This window comes from Teleopsis dalmanni, chromosome 1 (genome assembly GCF_002237135.1).
Source record: "Teleopsis dalmanni isolate 2A chromosome 1, ASM223713v2, whole genome shotgun sequence".
Classification (NCBI taxonomy): Eukaryota; Metazoa; Arthropoda; class Insecta; order Diptera; family Diopsidae; genus Teleopsis; species Teleopsis dalmanni.
The window spans coordinates 111,451,844-111,473,822 of NC_051846.1; the positions used below are offsets into that span (position 1 = coordinate 111,451,844).

A 21,979-nucleotide genomic window follows, 5' to 3' on the forward strand; every position below is an offset into this window, starting at 1 on the left:
TGGAAATTCCAACGAATATTGCAATCATATGTCAAAAATCATATGTAAACAAAAATTCAAAAATTTCAATAATTTGAGAATTGGAAAAAAAGAAAAATTTCACCGTTTTGTTTTGAAATTTTCAACATTTTTACCATTTCTTTTAATTTTGTGTTCATTTTAATTTTTAATTTATGTTCATTATTTATTTTTATACAAAATGTAATATACCAAAATATAACACTTGACAGATTGCAACAGTGATGCCAATGCTTCGCGTAGCAAATATAGACCAGCTTGCATTTTTTGCCATACTTGCGAGCCACCGAAAAGGCCTATTGGTAGCTAAAATATGTACAACGAAATATGCTGTTTTAATAACTCTGAACGACAAAATTACGGCTTATGTAAACGACCAAATCTTAAAAATATGTGTAAAATGAATTTTATTTAAAATGGTTAAATGTTTTTATTGACATAAGATATACAATTTTAATAGTTCATCTTATATAAGAATTCATAGTGTATAATTTACACACCTGAAAATCGATTTAAATTTGGAGTATATTTTAACAAAATTATTTAGTCTTAATATTATAATTTATTTTTCTTAGATATATACATATGTATAATTCGAATATGTGAATGTACTATTCCCCAAAGTTCTTAATTAAAGTCAAACTAATGTTTTATTATGTACCTAATGGGAATGTTAAAATTTTGATATATAACAGAGATTGGAAACCAGATGAAATATTTTGTGTATAAAAGTAAAAATTTGTTTTCTTGAAAAAGAGAGTCGTCCTCTCATTTAATGAAGAAAGTTTCAGTTTTGCATATATTGCCTTTTAGAAACTGTGAATTGGTAGCATTGTTGGCGCCATGTCTCTTTTGAGTATTTGTATAAAAATTGAGATTTTTAATATGGTATATTTCTTTGTAAATATCTGACTTTTCGAGTTTTCTCATTTGTCTGTGCTCATTCGATTGGTGATTGTAGTTGCGCGAACGCTGTGTTGGTTTCAGGGGTTCGGATTGTGTAGCGTTTTGGTTTTTTTTTTGTTTTAAAAGTATTGATTAATGTAATCAATGAAATTGTTACTAAGTGCGCAGCGGAGAAAAATACAATTTTTTAGCACATTATACTTACTCAGCAGCCTTAGTGTTTATACTATTGAATGTGAAAATTAATTCATTTTAATAGAATAAGGAAGAAAATATAAACTAAAAGTAGTTAATATATAATAAATTTAATATTTTCACATAAAAACATGGAGCTTGTTTGTTTGCATGAAACCACTACATTTCTGGTGAAACAACTATAGGCAGCGCATACATACTTAAAAAAAACAAAAACAATAGTCGATAAACATCAGCGATAAGAAAGCAGAGCCGCCGATATATAAGACAAAAGGATAATACACACTGTTATTCAATATAAAAAATAGGAATAACATTTAATGCAAGCAAACCTGACATTTCCTTAAATTTGGATAAAAAGGTTTAAAAATGTATTAACGTAATTATTTTGATGTATCGTTAGTTTGTGATCAAAATTTATGTTAAATATTTTAACATTTAATTGTGCTTTTTTATATGTAATAACTTTAAGCAGATTTAAATAATTAAGACAAAATGTCGGCAGCCATTGCTCAAAAAAAAACTGCTTCAATATATTTGAAGAATTCTGGTATATATGAATCGGTAAGTTTATTTATCAATGAAGTTCATTTTTATAATCAAGCATTTAATATATATGAATTTGGTTGTGGGATATTACAAAAATGCTGAAACAAATTTCATATAACAATAATCGCCAATCACCATTTATAAAGTAACATATAAATTTTATTGATATTAAATGGTTGTTATTAAAGTTGTTTTTCTAAAAATTTGAACATTTAGTTATTGTTTGTTTTATGCGTTTTTATATTGTATTTTAATTTTTTGATTTTTTTTATCGCACAAATAAATTATAATCACATATGTTATAATAAAATAATTTCAATTTATATATATTTCAATATATGTGATCATAAATATATATGAATAAGTTTCAGTTTGGTCTTCTTGTTTTCTCTTATTCTTATCGTAAACAAGTTTCTAAAGCATCGGTTTAGTTCCGGGTTTTGTTTTGATTCGTCGAGTCATAAGCTACTTTAAAATTTGGTAAATTGTAGGTAAGCGAAAGGAGATGACACTTCTCAAACTTAATATCAATGCGCTTATTTGCATTTAAATCCCTATAATTCATATTTAACAATTGTAATTTAAACGCAATAACGAAAATACGAAGGCTTCATTTTATTAATGAATAAATATGGGACAATAAAAGAGCTGTGCGAGTTTATGACTGTTCGAAATATCAACACATATACAATTTATATAAATTCTATTTCCTGTTCAGCGATAACAAGTAAAATGTTTTGAGTTGTCAAATAACGCTAAAGAAAATATAATAAAAGCAAGAGAATTGTATGAAGTGGCAATCGTGTTTATGAGGATGTTAACGTTAACGACTACGCTTGCAGCAATAATTACATGAACGCGACAGACATATCGAAATTAAATTCGCTTAGAGCCCACAACTACCACCAGCTATCCCTCTTTTTCTATTTATGAAATTTGTGTGTTGGTGAGTTTCAGAGCAGTTTGTTTTTTTTTTTCTTCTGCCACCTCATTGTTCTGTTCAATCGAAGTTAATTTTGAGTATTTTCTTTTATACGTGCTCAGAGTCGAACTTAGAAGTAGCGTGTCGCTGCTATTTGAATTTCTATGCAGGTATAGAGTTTTGTTGTTTTTGTAAAGTATCCAATAAGTCAGTGCAATCATTTTTTTTTAAATGTGTTTACCAGGTTGAGTAATGATGTTCTTAGTAGATTTCCACTTATATTCGATGTTTAATATTTTATAGGACTTAATTTATAGAATTGGATACATAGAGAAGTAATACACATGACGCAGCACGTGCTCTACACACTACAAAACAATTTTAATAAGAAAGTAAATTTTGCTGGTATGTCAAGAAGACAATTGTGTACTTTAACATTATTTAAAAAGTTATAGTTCGAGAAAATTTATTTGAAATCAACAAATTTATATAAAAATTATGATTATGAAAGTTGTGTTAAAACTGTAACTTTTAAATAATTGACGACTTTAGTGACCTGACCATTAGAAACAGATATTCTTAGAAAAGTTCATCATGACAGAAAATTTAGGGGACTTCCTTTGTTTTTGCTTTAATGGAACAAGGGCCGTATTTTCAAATTAAATAGTTCGTGTTTTTTTTTTGTGGGTTTTGTTATTAATATTTTATTTTTGTCTCTTTACTTTGTTATATCACTAAAAAGGTTGGTAAATGGCAGGTGGAGATAGCTACATATATACATTTTAAAAAAACTTTCTTGAAGGTGCCATATTTACACCAAATTCAATTTGTAATCACCACTACGTTCATTAAAATACAGTAAAATTGAACATAAGTTTTACAATTGGGCAGTCACAAAATGTATCACTTATTAAATTTTTTTTTTTTTAAAGTATTATAATATATTCTATCTGTTAAAGTCTGTGAGGTTCATTTTGGTTTATGAAATCACAAAAAACCTTTCCAAGCTATTTCCAAAACTATAAAGGTTGAGAAATGATTAAAAAAAAATGAACTTTTTTGAAGTTCAATTTTTAGGAATCATGCATTTTCTAAAAATTTTTTAAAAAGATAAAATATTTTTGCCAATAAATACTTACACAATTAAGGCGCTTATCGAAGACTATATGCTCTGAAAGTGTGTTCTGAATTAACTGGACTATTATTGATTAATAAATATGTATTTGTCTACCGGCGAAGGTACTATACCAGCATTTTTTTTTTCAAAAAAGTAAATAAAAATAAGGAAGATATTTTTCAAACTTAGGCACTGAACTTTATAAATAGAGAACGGCAAGATATAAGATATATTTAAACGCCAGTATAAAAGCATCTATTGAAAAATATTGATGTTATTGTGTTATATAACCGCATTACTGCACTCACTATTTCATACATGTAATATATAGTGTTTTATTTTAAATAATAATTAACAACTTAACTTATTAAATACATATGAATTCGACTGATTGAACTCAAGTAAATATTTTTATTAATTTTAGGCTGAAAAGTTATAAAATTTAAATTTGCAAGCTTAGGTTCGAACTTACTTTGAAATATAGCAGGTCCACTGAGTTTAAAGTTTTTGACAGATTCAAATACATAGATAAAGGAAAGAAAATCAGGATTAAAATACTTCACAAATTATTAAATTATGTTAAATAGAAGAATATTAGGCAATCGAATAAAAACTGGCTGAATTGCAAACTAAATACTGCTTAAATATATATTATAGAGATGTAATAAACGTTTAAAATATCATTTGTTAATTCAGATGATTTTTAAAATATTAGATGCCGGATTCGTAATATTAGTTAATGTTCGATTAACTATTTCGAAATTTAGAAATCATTACTACAAAACTTTAAACATTGCATTGTCTTAGTAAAACACAAATCATTCTACGGACGTTTTTTTGGTTACTTTGGTCTTTAGTTAAAGTAGTAATGCTATATGGGATGCTCTAAGCTATTCTGCACCCTGTTTTTTACGGCAGTCAATTGGGAAGACGCTTTTTCAGTCCAAAAATTAGTAACGATGGCTATCCCAACTCATGGGACAGTTTTCAACTTCTTTAAAGCTTATTCATAATTAACGACTAGTCATGAAGTCAATTAAAAGAATTATATACGATACTTCATATACGTTATCTTATGACGATAAGCATAACAGATTGCTTATCCAACAGTTTGTTTCAAAACATGGGATCAATGTAGTTTCGCTACCACACTGTTCTTTATGTTAGATACGACATTCTATAATTTTTTTTATTTCAATAATATGTACAGTTGAAATCGTTGAGTAAGATCAGACGACTTAAAACGATCGAAAAATCTTTTCTTTTCAGTCTTTCTTAAATAACGATGGTATAAATGAATAATATCACAAAGAAATACTTTGGATAGTTTAAATGTTGGGTATTAAAATATTGAAGTTTATTAAATAGTTGTTTAAATAAGGTTTAATCACAGTCGAAACACAACTTTTGAGTTACATAATTATTACGATTTTTATTGAAGTCTTTTTGAACCAAAAGCAAACAGAAATCATTTAAATTATATGAAAGACTCTAATTTATTTAAGTTTTCAAATATTTTTGTATTGAAATGCAGTAAAACTTCGAAAATGTTTAAATAAATAATTTGGCAACACACACTTACGGAACTCATGCGCAACACAAAACAAAACTTAAGCGTCGACCTAGACCTTAATAATGGGGTATTATCTAAATAATATCAGTTGAGTATAAATTTTTAACATGGTAAGTATGATGGTAGCATTTTTCTCTCGTGTTGTTTTGTATGTCTCTCATTGTTATTGTTTTCAATAAAACTTCAAAGACAAACTATATATTAAAATTGATGTGTGGAAGAGGTATCAATAATTGCTTTTATTAAAAGGCATTTTTATTTTGATGAGAGTTCAGTATGAAAACAGGACTATCTCGTTTTATTACCTAATTTAGTATATAAAATATGTGCTTAATGCAATGTAATATATTAAACATTTGGTGAACACACACTATTGTCAATTAAATAAATTGTGCTTTAATGCATTAAAAGAATGATATAACAAAATTTTGTTTTAATACTTTTAATACTATAAAGCAAAAACTTTTTTCACCAATTCCATTAAACTATTATGACATTTCTTTGAAATAATAGTCCTGCGTTTGTTTTTATACTGCTTTATGATTTTTTATATTATGTTTTAAAGTTTTTAATTTTTCCAATACGCTTTTAATCTAAAGGGTAAATGAGTCAAGAATTGTAGCTAAAAACTTGACCCAAATAAAACAGGGTTTGTTGCTTTCACATTCAGAAATATACATCTTTAGCCCCAATCTTTTGAGGCAATTTTGTACCTTGATCAAATTTCATGTTTATAATTTTAAAATAAAATGAGTAAATTGAACGGTATGAAACTAACAAGTAAATATGATGAATCTACTTCATCAAAATTCTATTATCAAAAAATGTGTTTTCACTGGCTTTTTATTTATTTTATCCTATTGTTAAGTTATTTCCAGGCCAATAAACCGTATGCAGCTGATTCTAAACTAGTTTATATTTTTTTTTAAAAAGATTGCGACTAAAATCAATATTTTTTCTTTTTCCGTTTTTGAACATAGAGAAAAGTTAGTAGCATTTACACTGGTTGAGCATACCAAGCACAGAGTAATAGAAATTATTGACTACATGGAGTGATTTCTACTATACTCAGGAGTAGAAATCATTGACTGCATATGCAAACTATTCTTTAGAATCTTTTGTTCCGAAGGATTATACAGTGGTTTAATCAGTTAAGCTTTTTTAAATATTAGTGATAGGAAAATAAGTTTTACTTCTAGAATACTACTCTGTATTTATTTATTCATTTAATAAATAAGTACCGTAGTTGTGATGACATTGGTTAAGAAACGTCAACCTGCTTTAAGTGTACTAAGCACATTCCAATTTTGTGGTTTATTTATTCAAGATCTTTGTTTATCATCCTCATCAACGGTAAAATATTAGAATCGTGTGGGTTTAGTCCTAAACTGTACAAAATCTCAAACTCCCTAAACTACATAAGACGCTTCTATGCTTTGTTTAAATATCGAAATAATTATCTTACCTGAGATAAACATGTATGTAGGTAGTTTTCAAAGTCATCAGAATGAATGATTTTGTGCAGAATTGTGATTAACAAACTATTAAAAATAAGCAGAAAATAATATCGTGTTTTAGGTTTATCTAAATTTAGCGCTGCGAATTTAATTAGATTGCATCATATATTGCATGCACATCACTTTTATGTGGAAGTTACATATGTGTAAAAAACATAACTTTTTTTATCAAACGCTATGTTCCTACAGATATTGCATCAATAACTGGCACCCGTTCTTTGTTCCACGTGGTGTAATGCCAAGTTTTTTTAATTGAAACTAATCCCTTTTAAATATATATTGTATGTATATACATATATCGCTTATATATTATTTATATATTATATAGTAAACTCATGTTAAATATGTAAGTTGTTCAAATAAATATCTGGTCCGTAATGAAGCGGATGTTAATATTTACTTTTAAATAAATTTCTGTTGTCATGTCGCATTCATTTGCATGATTTAAGCTTGTTAAAAAAAAATAAAATGCATTGATTTAACTCAATAATAACGACTTCTCCAACTACTTTGCTACTGTTTATTTATCTCTATAACTAAAACAAGTGTTGTTTGCATGTGTATGTAAAGTATATTATAAATAAATCCAAACAGAATAACTACTTAGAATAAATATAATATATAAAAAATCTTGAAAACTCGCAAAAGAATGTTTTGGCAGCTTCAATAACTGCCTTTTTTAAATTTTGTTTCATAATATATACATATGTGTATAATATTTGTGAATTTTAATATTTCACGATTTAAAAAGTAAAAAATTTATATACATATACATACATATATCATTATATATATCATGTAAGTAATATGGGGAAAAATAAGTTTATATATTAATTTGTAATAAAATTAATTTTAAAATGTTATATTCGGATTTTTCATTTAAGCTTGATGCTTGTTTAGCTTATTATTTATTTCACTTAGTTTTTATTTAAATCAAAGCATACAAAATAGGAAAGAATTTATGCATACAACAAACTCTAGCTTATCAACTAATGTTATGTATTGATTTAGTACTTTCATAATTCTAAAAACTTTAAATTTAATTTAATAAGGATTTGTATTTAAGTGCCAATTTACATAAAACTTTTGACAGAGCGAGACTCCATATAATATAATATAATAATCGCATATTGTAAAATCGTGCCCATTCAAACATGTTTAAAAATTATTTCTTAAATTATCTCGTTATATACATATGTATGTGATTGTTTTCTATGTATGTATGCATTATCTGATATCTGTGTATATAAATAAATATATGTATGTATTCAATTATACATATGTAGTAACTCTTATGGGTGCAAAAGAGAAGGGTAAATTCTTTTTATCCATCGTAACAGTGGAAGTAACTTATCGACGATTTACAAATGCGGTTTAGCAACATCGCCGTCGTTGTCGTCGTCGTCGTCATAAGAGTGAGGAGTAATGTTTTGAGGTTTTTTAAAAGTTGCTCATGAAAGAAACACCATTAAGGCAAAAACTTGTTACATTGTTCAGTAGTCGTGACGAATTATAAAATAGTGCAAAACAAAATACTAAAAGAAAAAACTGCGAGTCAGCATTAATTGTATGTTAGTCTTGTTAGGAAATCCTAAAACTGAAAAGTTGAAAAACTTGTTTTTTTTGTAAGTGTGCCCGGCTGTGTGCTGTGTGCTGTGTGCTGGTAGCACTACAATCCCCCAACTGATAATTTTCTTACGGATATAAAATACGTATTTGTTATTAAAATAAAAACGAAATTTGAATAAACTAGTTTTCAAATGAAAGGGAAATTTATTATCCATTTGAAAAGAAACAAACGAAAATAATATGTATATAATGTATGTATATAATATGTAACAATAAACTTCAATCGCACATCACAACAGTAACGTGAGATCTGCTTCTCAGTGTACAAATTTAAATCATTGAGAGCGATATCTGATTTTCTGCCGCAATTTTTAATTTTTTGAGTTTTTTTTATCGGCATACTGGCTTACAATGGGTCATTTTGTTAATATATGTGCCAAAATTTCGACACAAATTTTATAAGCCACGTGTTTACTTTACTTTACTGTAGTTGTCTTTAACGTAAGAGCGTAATAAATAATTTTTATTTTATTATTGTTATTATTATTGTACATTGTGCAATTTAAATAAAATTTAAAATCACAGAGTTTTGGGATTTACATATATTTAAAAGACCAGTCATATATAGTTATGTATATAAAAAAGTTTCTGTGCAGTCTCATTTGACAAAAAATTTATTTATATATATTATATCGTTATAATTCCTTATATTTCTTTACAACAAACTTTCCGGTAGCATCTTTGCATTGGGCGTAACAACGTTTTTATTCATAATTTTCTAAAGTTACGGTCACCAATTTTCAAATGATTTTAAACCTTTTTGACAAATGACCCAAAGATCGTTGAGTATACAGGAAATTTGTATGTGTAGTGAAAAAATAAGACTTGCAAAAATCTTGCTAAAGTCTAACCTAAGTAAACGCAGATACATATTTGTTTATACTCACACTTTTTCACCGGATTCATACAAATTTTTGTTCGCAGACAAAATTTGAATATAATACGTACATATTTACTTTCAAACATAAAAATCTTGCAGTCAATCAAAGTCAGTTACAAAATCGGCAACTGTTTTGAAAATTAAAAATGTTCAGTTTTTTAAATCAAATTTCCTCTTAGGGTCGTGTTATGCAGAGTGTTTCGTGCTCGGCATGATTTGTTGTTGTTTTTAATTCAAATTTTAATTTTGCGAATGAGAGAAAAAACGTTCAAACTCCGGCATGTAGGCGGCGTATTTGTGTCCCGGCATTAAGGCAAAACAGTGTTGTTTAGTAATAAATTTCAAAATCTGCACATCTTAGGAGTGAATTACTATAATTCTAATACGTTTGGGAGAAAAAATGGCAGTAAGCAACACAACCTTTTTTATAAATCGCTAATAATATAATTATTACACTTTCCGATTTTAAAGAGGCTAGAATGTTAACACTTATTTATAATATAATATAATATTTTAAATTAAATTTAACGCCCCTATTAGTTTTTTCTTTGCTAGTTATTTTGGGAGAAATTGAAGTTGAGCAATATTTAATTTCCTTTTAAAATTTTAGGCTAAAAGGAAGAAGTTTACAGAGACTAGTAAAAGTATAAACATAGTTACTGATGTGACACTTGCATACATCTATTTTCGGCACAGTCCGAAAAGCGAATTTTGCCGTGCCAGCACTTCTGCATAACATGTTTTCTTACTACCACATAAAATCGTATTTTTTTGAAATTCAAATATTATGATTGCTCTCTACGGAACTGTATGTATGTATTCTTTTTTTAACATGGTTAACTTCATATTAATCTATATATTAATCTATATATATATCGTATATTATATATCTATTATATATCTATTAATATATATCTTTATATATTTATATTATTTATATTATATCTTATATATAGTATATTCTATAATTATCTATATATTATCTATATATTATCATATATATATCTATATATATATATTAATATTATCATATAATATATCTTATTAATGTATATATATATCATATATTATATTTAGTATATATATTCTTATATATATCTATATATATATTATATATCTATTATACTATCTATTATCTATATATATTTTATATCATATTGTTATATATATATATATATATGATCAAAAAATAACGAGAATTTTAATTTTTTAAATTCCTGTGTTTATCCAATCGGTAAATATTTTTTATTTTCACGCTGGTAACATTATTATAGACATTCTGTCAAAGTTTAACGTATATCGTGCGATTAGTTTTTGTTTGGCATCTATACAAAAAATCAAAAAATTTCGTGTGGCAATTTTTACCTTATGGCCTCTATGGTCTCAAAACGCGTTCCTCGCAATGGCAATTTGAGTCGGGGGAAGAGGCAAAAGTCACACGGTGCCATATCTGGAGGGTACAGTGCTTGGTTGATGATATTGGTGGAGTTTTTGGCCAAAAACTGCAATGTAAATATTTATATGTATATATATATATATATATATTTAAAAATATCATTGTAAGGTACTATTTAAAAAAAAATGGTAATATATGCAATTTTGTGTTTATTTATTAATTGTGTTATATCCGATAACGGTTGCGATTTCATACGGATTTCATTTCTCTAAATATTGTTTATAACAGAATTTGCTATTTTGTTTTAATTAAATGCAACTATTTAGGATTAACCCAATTCCAGTTATAATCCAGCTGGTAGCGATTAACAATCCTTTACTGCACAGCTTATTTTTTTGAAAATAATATTCTCATGGAATGTGATAAATACAAAATTTAAAATATATTCCTGTGCTTGGATTGTAACAAATATAGTTCAACAATAGTTCAACAATAAATGGCATTAATTTAAATAAAATTACATAGGTTTATTGACATAATTAATGTTTTAACATATGCAATGATTGCGTGAGTAATATTAAATTTTGACGGTTTTTCTCTTTCTATAATTTGAAAAAAACATCCTTAATATTGGTAAATTTATCAATTAACTTAGGTGTATTCTGTTCTATAAAGTTAAAAAGCACTAATATACATACGTATATATACAGATACAGATTTCAAGCATTTAATTTTATTTTAGTAAACATATTAGTTCATTTGTGCCACTGTTATTTCCAAACTGTTTCGTTTGTGTTTATTACCATTACCAGACGAAGACGAACGAAGTTAAAGCCACTGTAGTGAAGTAATGTTCAAGCTTGAATCGAAACGCTAAAGCCAACGTCTCTGGTTGTGTATTCATTTGTTTGTATTTGTGTTTTTAGTATTTTTGTAGTTTGAACTTGAGCTCTATACATAATTGGCTTGGTTCGGTATAGTACGCTGTATGGAGTCGTTGCATAATAATGTTACAGCATCAAATAGCTTTATATACATACACGAAAAAATAAGTATTGCATATTTAAATTGCTGAAAAAACTGTGCTGGTAACGTGCATACTTCGTTAAATAATATAGAGTTGCTATATTTGTTATTCGTACGAAGTTTTTAGTAATGTCTGAAATGAAAAGTTTTATTTTTTTGTTGTTTCTCTTAATTACTTATAAACTATGCAAAACAAAGAGGTGAATCAAAATATTTGGGAACATTGAATTTCGTAATTTCTTAAAAACTAATTTTTATATGTATGTGTGTATTTATAAATGTGCGCTTATTTGTCAGTGCCTAAAAAAGAAATATATATTAATTAATTTTACTATTAAATTCTACTTTTAAGCCAACTAGTGTTAACTAAATTTGCTTCTTAAATCTAGACCCTATCAATTTAATTATTGATATAATGATAGATGACATTCAAATAACTAGAATCTGCTTTTTGTGAGATCATCTGTTAACATACTGTGGAATTTTAATTCGTATAAATTGACACAACCACAAAAATTTTATAGATCTTAAATATCGTTCATGTAATAGTTTATTAAATACGGTTGAACATTCATTGATTTAGAAACAATGTAATAATGTTATATTTTTAGACCAATACATTGAAGTTTCGTTGGGTTTTATAAATCCGTAAACTGGGCGAAACTTTTAAAGCCCAAGAAAATTTTTTTACTTAAACGCAAAACAACAATTGATTTTACATTGTACATATAAATACTTTGAGTCCTTAATAAATGACTCACTTAACATATATGTTAAATAAATACATGCACATTTGTTTTACAAAAACAATTAATCACAGTTCATGTATAATCATTTTCAGCTACGAACTCCATCTAGTGTGGTCTTTAGCAAATAAAATAATTGCACTGATCTTAATCATTACATGCATAAATTCTTTCTTGGCTTTTTTATACTTGCGCTTAAACTTATCTTTTAAAATTTTTAACTTTTGCCTTTAAAAGAGTTTTTAAAAAGGAGTCTGCATCAATCGATTAAGTTTCAAAAGAATTTTCTTTCAGTTGATCTCTTAACATATTTGCATTTTCAAATGTGCATTTGATTTTATTCCAAAACTAACACAATAAATTTTTGTTTTATTTTAAAAAATTGTATAATCCTAAAAAAAAATTAGTTATTTCTTATTCAGTGCATCATGATCATATCATAACGTCATAAAGATTAATTTCCTCAACAGTGCCTTCGAACACCGTAACACTTTTAGATCTGTATTTTGTTATGTCCATAAGTCTTCGATATGGATCGATCCGTTTTAATTCGCTGGCTTTACGCAAACAAAACCGAGCACAGCTCATATATAGTCCGTAGACATCGGAATTCTATAAAATTGCATGTTCGGATTTTGACATATCTTCCGCATATTTTTTGCATATTTGGGCATGTTGTTCCACATTTTTGGCACAATAGAATATATTTTATACATATTGTATATTAGGTATAAATATGTATTGGACATATTTATGAACCCCTTGTTTTAGTTTTTGGAAAACTCAACCGTATTAAAATCTTGATTTATTTATATGTTGGTCTTTATTTAATCGCTATCTGCTTCCGAGCACATCACTATCCTGATGTATAGATCTTGTTGTGTCGTAAAATTTAAATTATGTTAAAAAAGCAAAAAGTATAAACGACTGTGTTTGCTGGTATAGTCTTATAACATTTCGTGAGGAATCAAATCCTTTCATGATCTTAAAAAAAATTGTTGAAATTTCCGGAATATATGATTTATTGAGTGATTAAATTTAGAGTGCGCAGTAAAAGGAAATTAAAATAAATTGTTGTTTTAGAACTTCTGTAGGACAATTAATTGGTATTTGAATTTCCTAGGAATATATTCATATATTTTTTATTCAATATTTTTTTAATTTGTGTAGAGGCATTTATTTTATTTTTTTGTTTATTAAAACTATCCCAGTGCATATCTCGATCAAAATTCTAAATTTTCCATTCCAAAAGCTAAAATATATTTTTCTTAAAAATAATTTTCAGTTTAAAGGTTCAAAAAATATATGTTTCAAATATTTTACACTAAACCAATTCCATACAAATATATGAATTTTGTAAAAAAATTATGTAAAAACACATTTTTTAAAAAGTCATTTTGTGCATTTGCGTATAATTTACATATGCAATTTATATAGAATTCCGATGTCTAATAATCATTAAGATTAATCATCTAAAATAAATTTATTGTATTTAGGGCTATTCTAATAAGTTTATAATTTTTAATTTTACCCTAATTGCTTTATTTGTTTTTATACTATATTTTTCTCAGCTTATACGGTCGCAAAGGTATACAAATATTGAGAAAAAATTAATGACAGTAAATATATCATTGTTTTATTTTTCAAATACATCTTTTCGTTCAAATTATTAAATATACACATAATGATTTAATCAGTAATAAGAAACATCGAAAATCATCTCTTTTAAACAATTTTTAAAATGGATACATCTGCTTTGGCAGATCTTAAACATATTACATAAGATAGTTTACATATTGCTAAGTCGACCCTGTTGTAACATGTAACTCAAAACATAGCAAGCAAAAATCAAAAATTGATTGAATATTTATAGTAAGAAATAATTTATGCCTTACATAACATAATTTGGGTACCGCTTACCACTACCGATCGATTTTACTATAATATTTGTTTTTGGTGTATCAAGTCTAATAACTTTGAAAAAGTTAATTGCATCTGCAAATTTTTATGTTAGGTGATAATTTAGTATTTAATTGAAATTAATGCTATATAAGTAAATCACATACGATACTGAACTGTTTCTAAACTATTCATGAGAATAAAGACGTATTTCAAATGAGACTAAATGAGACTAAAGTATTGCCTCGTCCAATATCATATTAATAAAGTTACATTTTATTTTATATAATTATGGTAATACACATTATAATTTTTTTATTACTTTAATAAACAAAATAACACTATGTAGTATTTTTACAATCAAAAGAAATGCATATTTATATTTTCGATATAATTAAAAAACTGTAATTACCAAAAAAGATTTAATTTTTTATGTAATTTATTAATTTATAATTTCAGAATAAATTAAGTGATAAAAACCAGATTTACTCAAGAACGGCGGATGTTGTTAACATGCAGGAATTTTTTGATAAAAAAAAAACTGATAAAGCATTAGATCTTAAGGATAATTTTGAGCTCATTAATTTTCAAGAAAACGATCAATATCGTTATCACAACCCATTAACTCGCACAATTTCACAACCACAACCACAACCTGACACAAATATTCTGTCATATAAAGCACAAAACATTAAATCTGCTGTTTCTTCAATAATTGAAAACTTTGATGGAATAAATTTACACCGTAAGCTCGAGAGAACGCAGTCAGAACCATTGCCTCAACAAGTGAATGCTTCCAGGTAAAAAATATATTTTAAAATGAAGTTTTTATTGTAACGTTGTTCCAACTTCGATATCTGTTTAATAAGTCGGTGATAATTCCATTAAAACAAAATAATTTTTTTTTTGAATTTACCAATATTTAAATTAATTCTTCGATATGGAAGTTTTTTTTTTGTTTAGGTAACTGTTTAGCACATTCAAGCAAACAAATTATTTTTAACAAATACAAAGAATAAAGAATTTTTTTGAAAAAAAGCTGGAGATTGTGAACGCGATTTGACAAGAATTTTGGAAATTTTTAGTAGAATAAATAATTTTTTTCACTACCACCACATGCTGATATAGCATCATTTTTCAGATGTCCGGCTTTCAAATTCCAGATGTTTAGCGACGACAACTAGTTTATACTATTTTTACATTGACTGTTCAACCAATGATTACAACAAGTAGACATGCCCGATGACTCTAAGATATATATGTATAAATTTACAACCCGATATCTGCTAAATTTATCCACATATGGAACACGAAAAAAATACTAAGAATACTAAAATACTGAGCTAAATATGTTGTCCAGGAAATAAGAATCCTCTCATAAAAAAACACTTCTTAGAAATAATTTGAGAAGAAATATGAAAACTGCAGGATCATTTGGGATGAAAGAGCAAAATTGACGCCAAGTTTACTCACTGTTTATAAAAAAAGTACATTTTTCAAATGATGTTTGCAACTTTTTTAGCGTAATCCAAAAATTTTTACTTACATTTATAAATGAATTACCACTCATCTACTGTAGAAACGCAAATTCTGTTGTGATCATATTCCAAGATAAGCGAAGACTGGACGCCGTCTTCGGAAAATATTACAGCTTCTGCTTTTCAGATACATGTCATAATTCTTATTGACTATTTGGAAAATGTGTACTACTGACAATATACCCAATACTGTTTGACAATTTGTCTTGAAATGAAGAAGAAACTGCAGCGCGACAGTTCGTTTATCAGTAATTGCAACAGCAAAATTTAACAAGTTATTTTATAAGGTTGTACGTTTCTACCTTATATAAGTTGAAAGTCTACATCGACATCGACTCGATTTGGATATATCAAATTATTATTTACATCTAAATTGGAGAAAATGGATTACTGAACTTTGTAACTATATTTTTTTTAGAGTCGTGTATTATTTTCCAAAATTACAAATTTCAAATTCAATTGCAGCAAATTCAATTCCTTTCATTTATCACTGACTTATCAAACAGGCCTCGTATAACACATTTTTTGTAGGCGTTAAACTTAATCGTAATTTTGTGTTCTCAAGAAACGTACATTTTAAAAAATACTTTGGAAGTAACATATAGAATATACATTTGTAACTAAAAATTTTATGTTTATCGTATTTTTAGGTATAAAACTGAATTATGTCGTCCATTTGAAGAAGCAGGTGAATGTAAATACGGAGAAAAATGTCAATTTGCTCATGGTTATCATGAGTTACGAAATTTACAACGTCACCCAAAATATAAAACAGAATATTGTCGGACATTTCACAGCGTTGGATTTTGCCCATATGGTCCTCGATGTCATTTTGTACATAATGCAGATGAAGTCAGAGCACTACAGCAGCAACAGCAGCAAAAACAACAATTTCAACAATCAAACCAAACAAACTCCTCCAGTTTTAATAACTGCTTCTCATCTAGTTTTACTCAAGAACAGAAATTGGGCACCAACAACTCAGCGGCTGCACTCCCACTAAGTCCACCATTGAGCATGTCAACAGGTTCCGACCGGGAATCACCAACGGGTTCGCTTTCACTAAGTCCTACCAGCTCCATAACTAATTTTCCTTTTAACGAACAAATTAGTTCAACAAATTCAGTGCTTCAAACAACTTTTTCTAATATTAACACGCCGCCGGATAGTCCAAGTGCTCCTATATCACCAGTAAATACTTCGCCAAAATGCTTTGTGAATATTGGTTCATTACAAACTCAAGCAGCAGAATTTCACGTTATGCAAAAACAGAATTTTATTAAACCCGTTACTATTCAAGGAAAACAACTTTTGCAAAAAAGTTCTAGCTCACCTATTGCTATCATCAGAAATGTATGTGGAACTCCAACTGAAGTAAGCTCCATTTCATCGGTGAATGTAACTGATGATGCACGTCTTCCAGTTTTCAATCAATTAAGTGCAACTATTGATAATTTTACAAATATATTGTAGCTCTAAATTTGAACAAATCTCAAATGTATACTTATGGATATTTATATATGTACTATTTACATATACATATGTAAAGTAACTTTGTTGCACATTACATACACATGCTAACGACATGCTATATTATATACATATTATTATATTACAGAAAACTGAATGCGTAAATTATTTAATTATTTTTTATTTATAAAAACATATTTATATATTTTTAGATAATCATTATATTTATTAAATATCTCATCAGTAATAAATGGGAAAAGACGGGATTGTTATTTATAGAAAAATTAAAGTTTATATAATCATTGTTATTATTGCATTTATATATATAATTTATGTTATTCAGAAAAAATTATAACTTAAAAATATTTTTTAAAGTGAACAAATGTAATGAAAGAATAAAATACCTCCCGATGTAGAAGTGAATAGTTTATTTTCGTATTTGATATACATATATATATAAAAAATAAAATAATGTGAAAAGACATCAAACTTTAAAAAGTAATTATGTGCAGTTATAATATAAATATATAACAATGTTACTTTATTTTACAAATAAATATAAGAGATAAATGTATTTATTTACAAATTTGATAAAAAAAAAAGTTGATACGATACGATTAATAATTCTCCAAGTGCCTTACATCAATTAAAAACAAAAACATTTTACTTAGTTTGTAGGATTGATTTACATTTTGAATATTTTTATTTTTAAATTATTTTTATTAAATTGGTTTACAATATTATATAAGAATTTTGTACGTATTTGTCTTCCGTTATTATATAAAACAATAAAGATTTTGAAATTTTGCGCAAAATTATGCTTCCATTTATATATATACAAATAAGTAAATGTATGCTTAGAAGAGTGTTAATAAAAATATTGATTAAACGGGTTCGACTTTTATTGTATAAACTACTGAAAAATACGGTCATATTCTTATAGTGTATATGTATTTTGTTAAATTATATATTCTCAATTTTGTTTCATACATTTTTCTGATAGTATCTTTCGGCGCCGATAAAGGTTCTTATTTATACTTGCAAAAAACTCATTTTCAATTTAATTTTGAAGTCTTCAAATAGACGATAGGTTTTGTTTTTTTTAAAAGTTGTATATTAACGGTGGTTTGGATTGGTAATTCAAAGGTATCAGTTCTAGAAAAGAAGGTCCATCCGAACTGTAAAAACTTTTGCTGAATTTCCCATTTTTATGAAGATTCCATCACATTATTTGACGCGCTTCAAATGATGCATTAATAAAGTGCAATGCTCTGCTTAATTTGCTTACTTACTTACTTAGTTGGCCATTACAGATGTAGGTCGTCCTTGGCCGCGTCGAGTAGCCTCCGCCGGTCAACCCGATTAGTTGCTTTCTGACGCCAGTTGATAGTACCGTGCGCCCCCAAATCGCTGGTCACCTGGTCCTTCCACCGATGATGCGGACGTCCTCTACCGCGTTTTCCACCTGCGGGTACCGAATCAAATACTTTTCTAGCCAGAGCACTTTCTTTCATTCGCACGACATGACCAAGCCAGCGTAGCCGCTGAATTTTTATGCGCTTAACTATGTCAATGTCGCGGAATAGTTCATACAGCTCATCGTTCCATCTAATTCAATACTCGTCGCCAACACGTAAGGGATTATAGATCTTTCAAATAATTTTTCTCTCGAATGCTCCTAACTCCTCATCACTGTTGGTAATTGTCCAAGCTTCTGCACCATACTTGCTGACAGGCGTGATAAGAGATTTGTAGAGCGTGATTTTTGTTTGTCGAGAGAGGGCTTTATTTCTCAATTGCTTACTCAGCCCGTTGAATCTCTAGGCTGACGTCATTTTTGATGTTTAAGCTGGTTTCTAAATAAACAAAGTCTTTCACAACTTTGAACTTATAATTGTGAACAGTGACGTAGGTCCAAAGACGCTCAGGAGATTTGTTTGTTGACAGAAAACACTAAAATCACTTCTGAGGAGTGAAAGGAGACGATTTCCACAGCAATGCTAGAACAAAGTCTTCTGGGAGGGTGAAAGGAGTAGAGACGTTGGGGGGAGGGCCATGGTGCCGGGTGAGATACCTACAGGCGAGTGATAGAAGATACTCGTCAACACTAGTGATCTTGGCATTGCCATAGTTGATATGGAGAAGTGCTTTCCATTAGGCTTCTGGGAGGGTGAAAGGAGTAGAGACGTTGGGGGAGAGAGGTCATGGAACCGGATGAGATACCTACGGGCGAGTGACAGAAGATACTCGTCAACACTAGTGATCTTGGCATTGACATAGAGAAGTGCTTGCCATTAGGCTTGGGCTTATAGTTAGTGCAATCGCAAAAAAGTTCCCGCTCAAATGGCTAACTAAGAGAGTATGAGAGAAACCGAACTGGTGAATCCGTAACGACACGGATTCGTCGTTTAATTTTTGTTGAGGTATCACTCAGTCGCGGTCCAGGTCGTCGCAATAAATTTATTTATTGAGCAGTTCGAAATCTGATAAACCAAGGAGAGGAAAATTAAAACCGTTTAATTTTTTTTCCAAATTTTATTGAATTAAGAGAGCTTCACAACTAACTTATTACTTATTATGCTACAGAAAATATTGATTATACAAAGTTATACAAAGTTCTACTCAAGATTCTAGCCAACGATATCAAAACATCAGAGGCGTTATACAAAGTTCTTCTCAAGATTCTGGCCAACGATATCAAAACATCAGAGGCGTTATACAAAGTTCTACTCAAGATTCTAGCCAACGATATCAAAACATCAGAGGCGTTATACAAAGTTCTACTCAAGATTCTAGCCAATGATATCAAAACATCAGAGGCGTTATACAAAGCTCTATTCACTACCAAGTTATTTAGCTTATAGTATCAAAATACTATTTGCTTTAAAAGACTTAGCGTTGGAGTAGGCCTCTACTCACTTCGATGTGCCAGCGCTAAGTAATTTTTCATACAGAATTCTCGCCTATTTATATGAAATTATTCTTACTTTATAATTCGTACTCACAACCGCACAAGTGTAATTTCGTGTGCGTAAATAAATAATGCATTTCTTCGCGAGGCAACGGCTCTGCCGTGAGCTTAGCTTGACTTGTGCTGGCTGTGCGTGTGAATGTTTGCTGCTGCGTTTGACACGTTTTCATTTTATGAATGAAATAGTTTTTACGTTTGATGTTTTTGTGACCTTGAATATATAATGTAAATTTTATGCAGATGAAATATTACATTTTATTATAATTCAGAGAATATATTTTTTTAGGTATTATTCTATAAATAACTTATAACTAGTTTAAATATATAAATAAAAATCCATTTTAATATAAGATTATCTTCATTAATTAATTCAATATATGACTTATACTAATCTACGTTTAATAAAATCAATTTCTAATAAAATTTACTTTATAAAGCTTAAGAATTAAGCCTTCAAACCAGACTGTATTAAAGGCCTTTTCAATATCATGACTTAGTGCCACAGTGCGCTGCTTATTAAAAAACCTACGTATATCTCATTTTGGAGATGATGAAGGGCATGAACGGTGGAGGTTTGACTCCTAAAGCCGAACTGAAAAGGGGGAATAATATTATTCCCAGAGGAGAAGGACTTCAGCTTGCTGGCTATGAAAGTCTCATAGAGCTTACTGACAGAGTTGAGAAGAGAAATAGGACGATAGCTGAAGGGGTCAGGGTTTGCCACTTTTGGCAATGGGACAAACTATGTCCTTCCTCCATGGCTGGGGGGACGAACCAGTGTTGTACGCATAGTTGAAGAGCATCGCGCATTTTTTAAAAAAGAATGGTGAGAAACGCCTAATGGCGTAGAAAGACACGCAGTGAGTGCCAGGTGATTTTTTAGGCGTTTTGATCCGAAGCATGTCGATGAGTTTGGAAGGGGTGAGAAACCCTTGGGTGTCTTCAACATTGATGCAGTGAGCGGGGAACTGCGGGAAGAAAGTGACAATGCTTTCTCAGTCGTTTTCATTGACTATTTTATTTAGAACACAAGATTATATAACAAATACAAAACTACTTTTCTAACAGAAAATTAACAATTCAATATGCTTTTTGTTTAGCATTGCCAGATGTGTTGTTTTCTTCAAAAGGGACAATCGAATATTTTTACGGGTTGCTATGTTGGTTGTAATGTTGCCACAGTACCCCCCTTCCAGTATTGTCTATTGTGAAAACTTCACCTGGTTTTTTTTTACCTGCGTGCGTACGTTTTTCGTCACTTCCTTCACATCTACTTCTTTAGTAATGAAAGCAGGTTTGAGCCTTTCTGTTGAAAATGTGGTCTCCTTTCCCTGCATATCAATAACGAAAGTGCGTTCAGTTTGTCTATTGAGTACCTTAAAAGGTCCAGTGTACGGTGGCTCCAACGGGCAACGAACAGAATCAGTCCTAAACAGGACGTGTGAGCAGTTGTAAAGATTTTTCAACACAAATGAAACATTATTCCGGTGATGTGTTGCAGAGATCGATTGCACTAATCGCATGTGTTTGCGAAACTCCTCTAAGAAAATCTGCGGGCTGGTGCATTGTTGGTCGTCCTCAGAAAACTCGTTCGGTGGTCGAATCGGAGAACCATACTGCATCTCAG

General features: G+C 28.8%; 1 protein-coding gene across 2 annotated transcripts; it reads left to right on the forward strand.

The window, feature by feature from the left end:
• The first annotated feature begins 943 nt into the window (after positions 1 to 943).
• Positions 944 to 17,966, forward strand: LOC119676386 (protein TIS11-like). 2 transcript variants are annotated; one of them, XM_038087626.1, is made up of 3 exons: positions 944 to 1,683; positions 14,833 to 15,173; positions 16,562 to 17,966. In XM_038087626.1, exons 1-3 carry the CDS (start codon positions 1,615 to 1,617, stop codon positions 17,382 to 17,384), a joined length of 1,233 nt encoding a protein of 410 aa, XP_037943554.1. In that variant the 5' UTR covers positions 944 to 1,614; the 3' UTR covers positions 17,385 to 17,966. The 2 variants fall into 2 exon arrangements, with proteins under 2 accessions (XP_037943554.1, XP_037943561.1); XM_038087633.1 differs by lacking the exon at positions 944 to 1,683 and adding an exon at positions 2,693 to 2,760.
• The last annotated feature ends 4,013 nt before the right edge of the window (positions 17,967 to 21,979 follow it).

Coding starts and splice junctions, on each gene's coding strand:
- LOC119676386 (XM_038087626.1), top strand. CDS start 1,615: ATGTCGGCAGCCATTGCTCAAAAAAAAACTGCTTCAATATATTTGAAG. Junction 1,684..14,832: donor ATTCTGGTATATATGAATCG/GTAAGTTTATTT, acceptor TTATAATTTCAG/AATAAATTAAGTGATAAAAA. Junction 15,174..16,561: donor CAACAAGTGAATGCTTCCAG/GTAAAAAATATA, acceptor TCGTATTTTTAG/GTATAAAACTGAATTATGTC.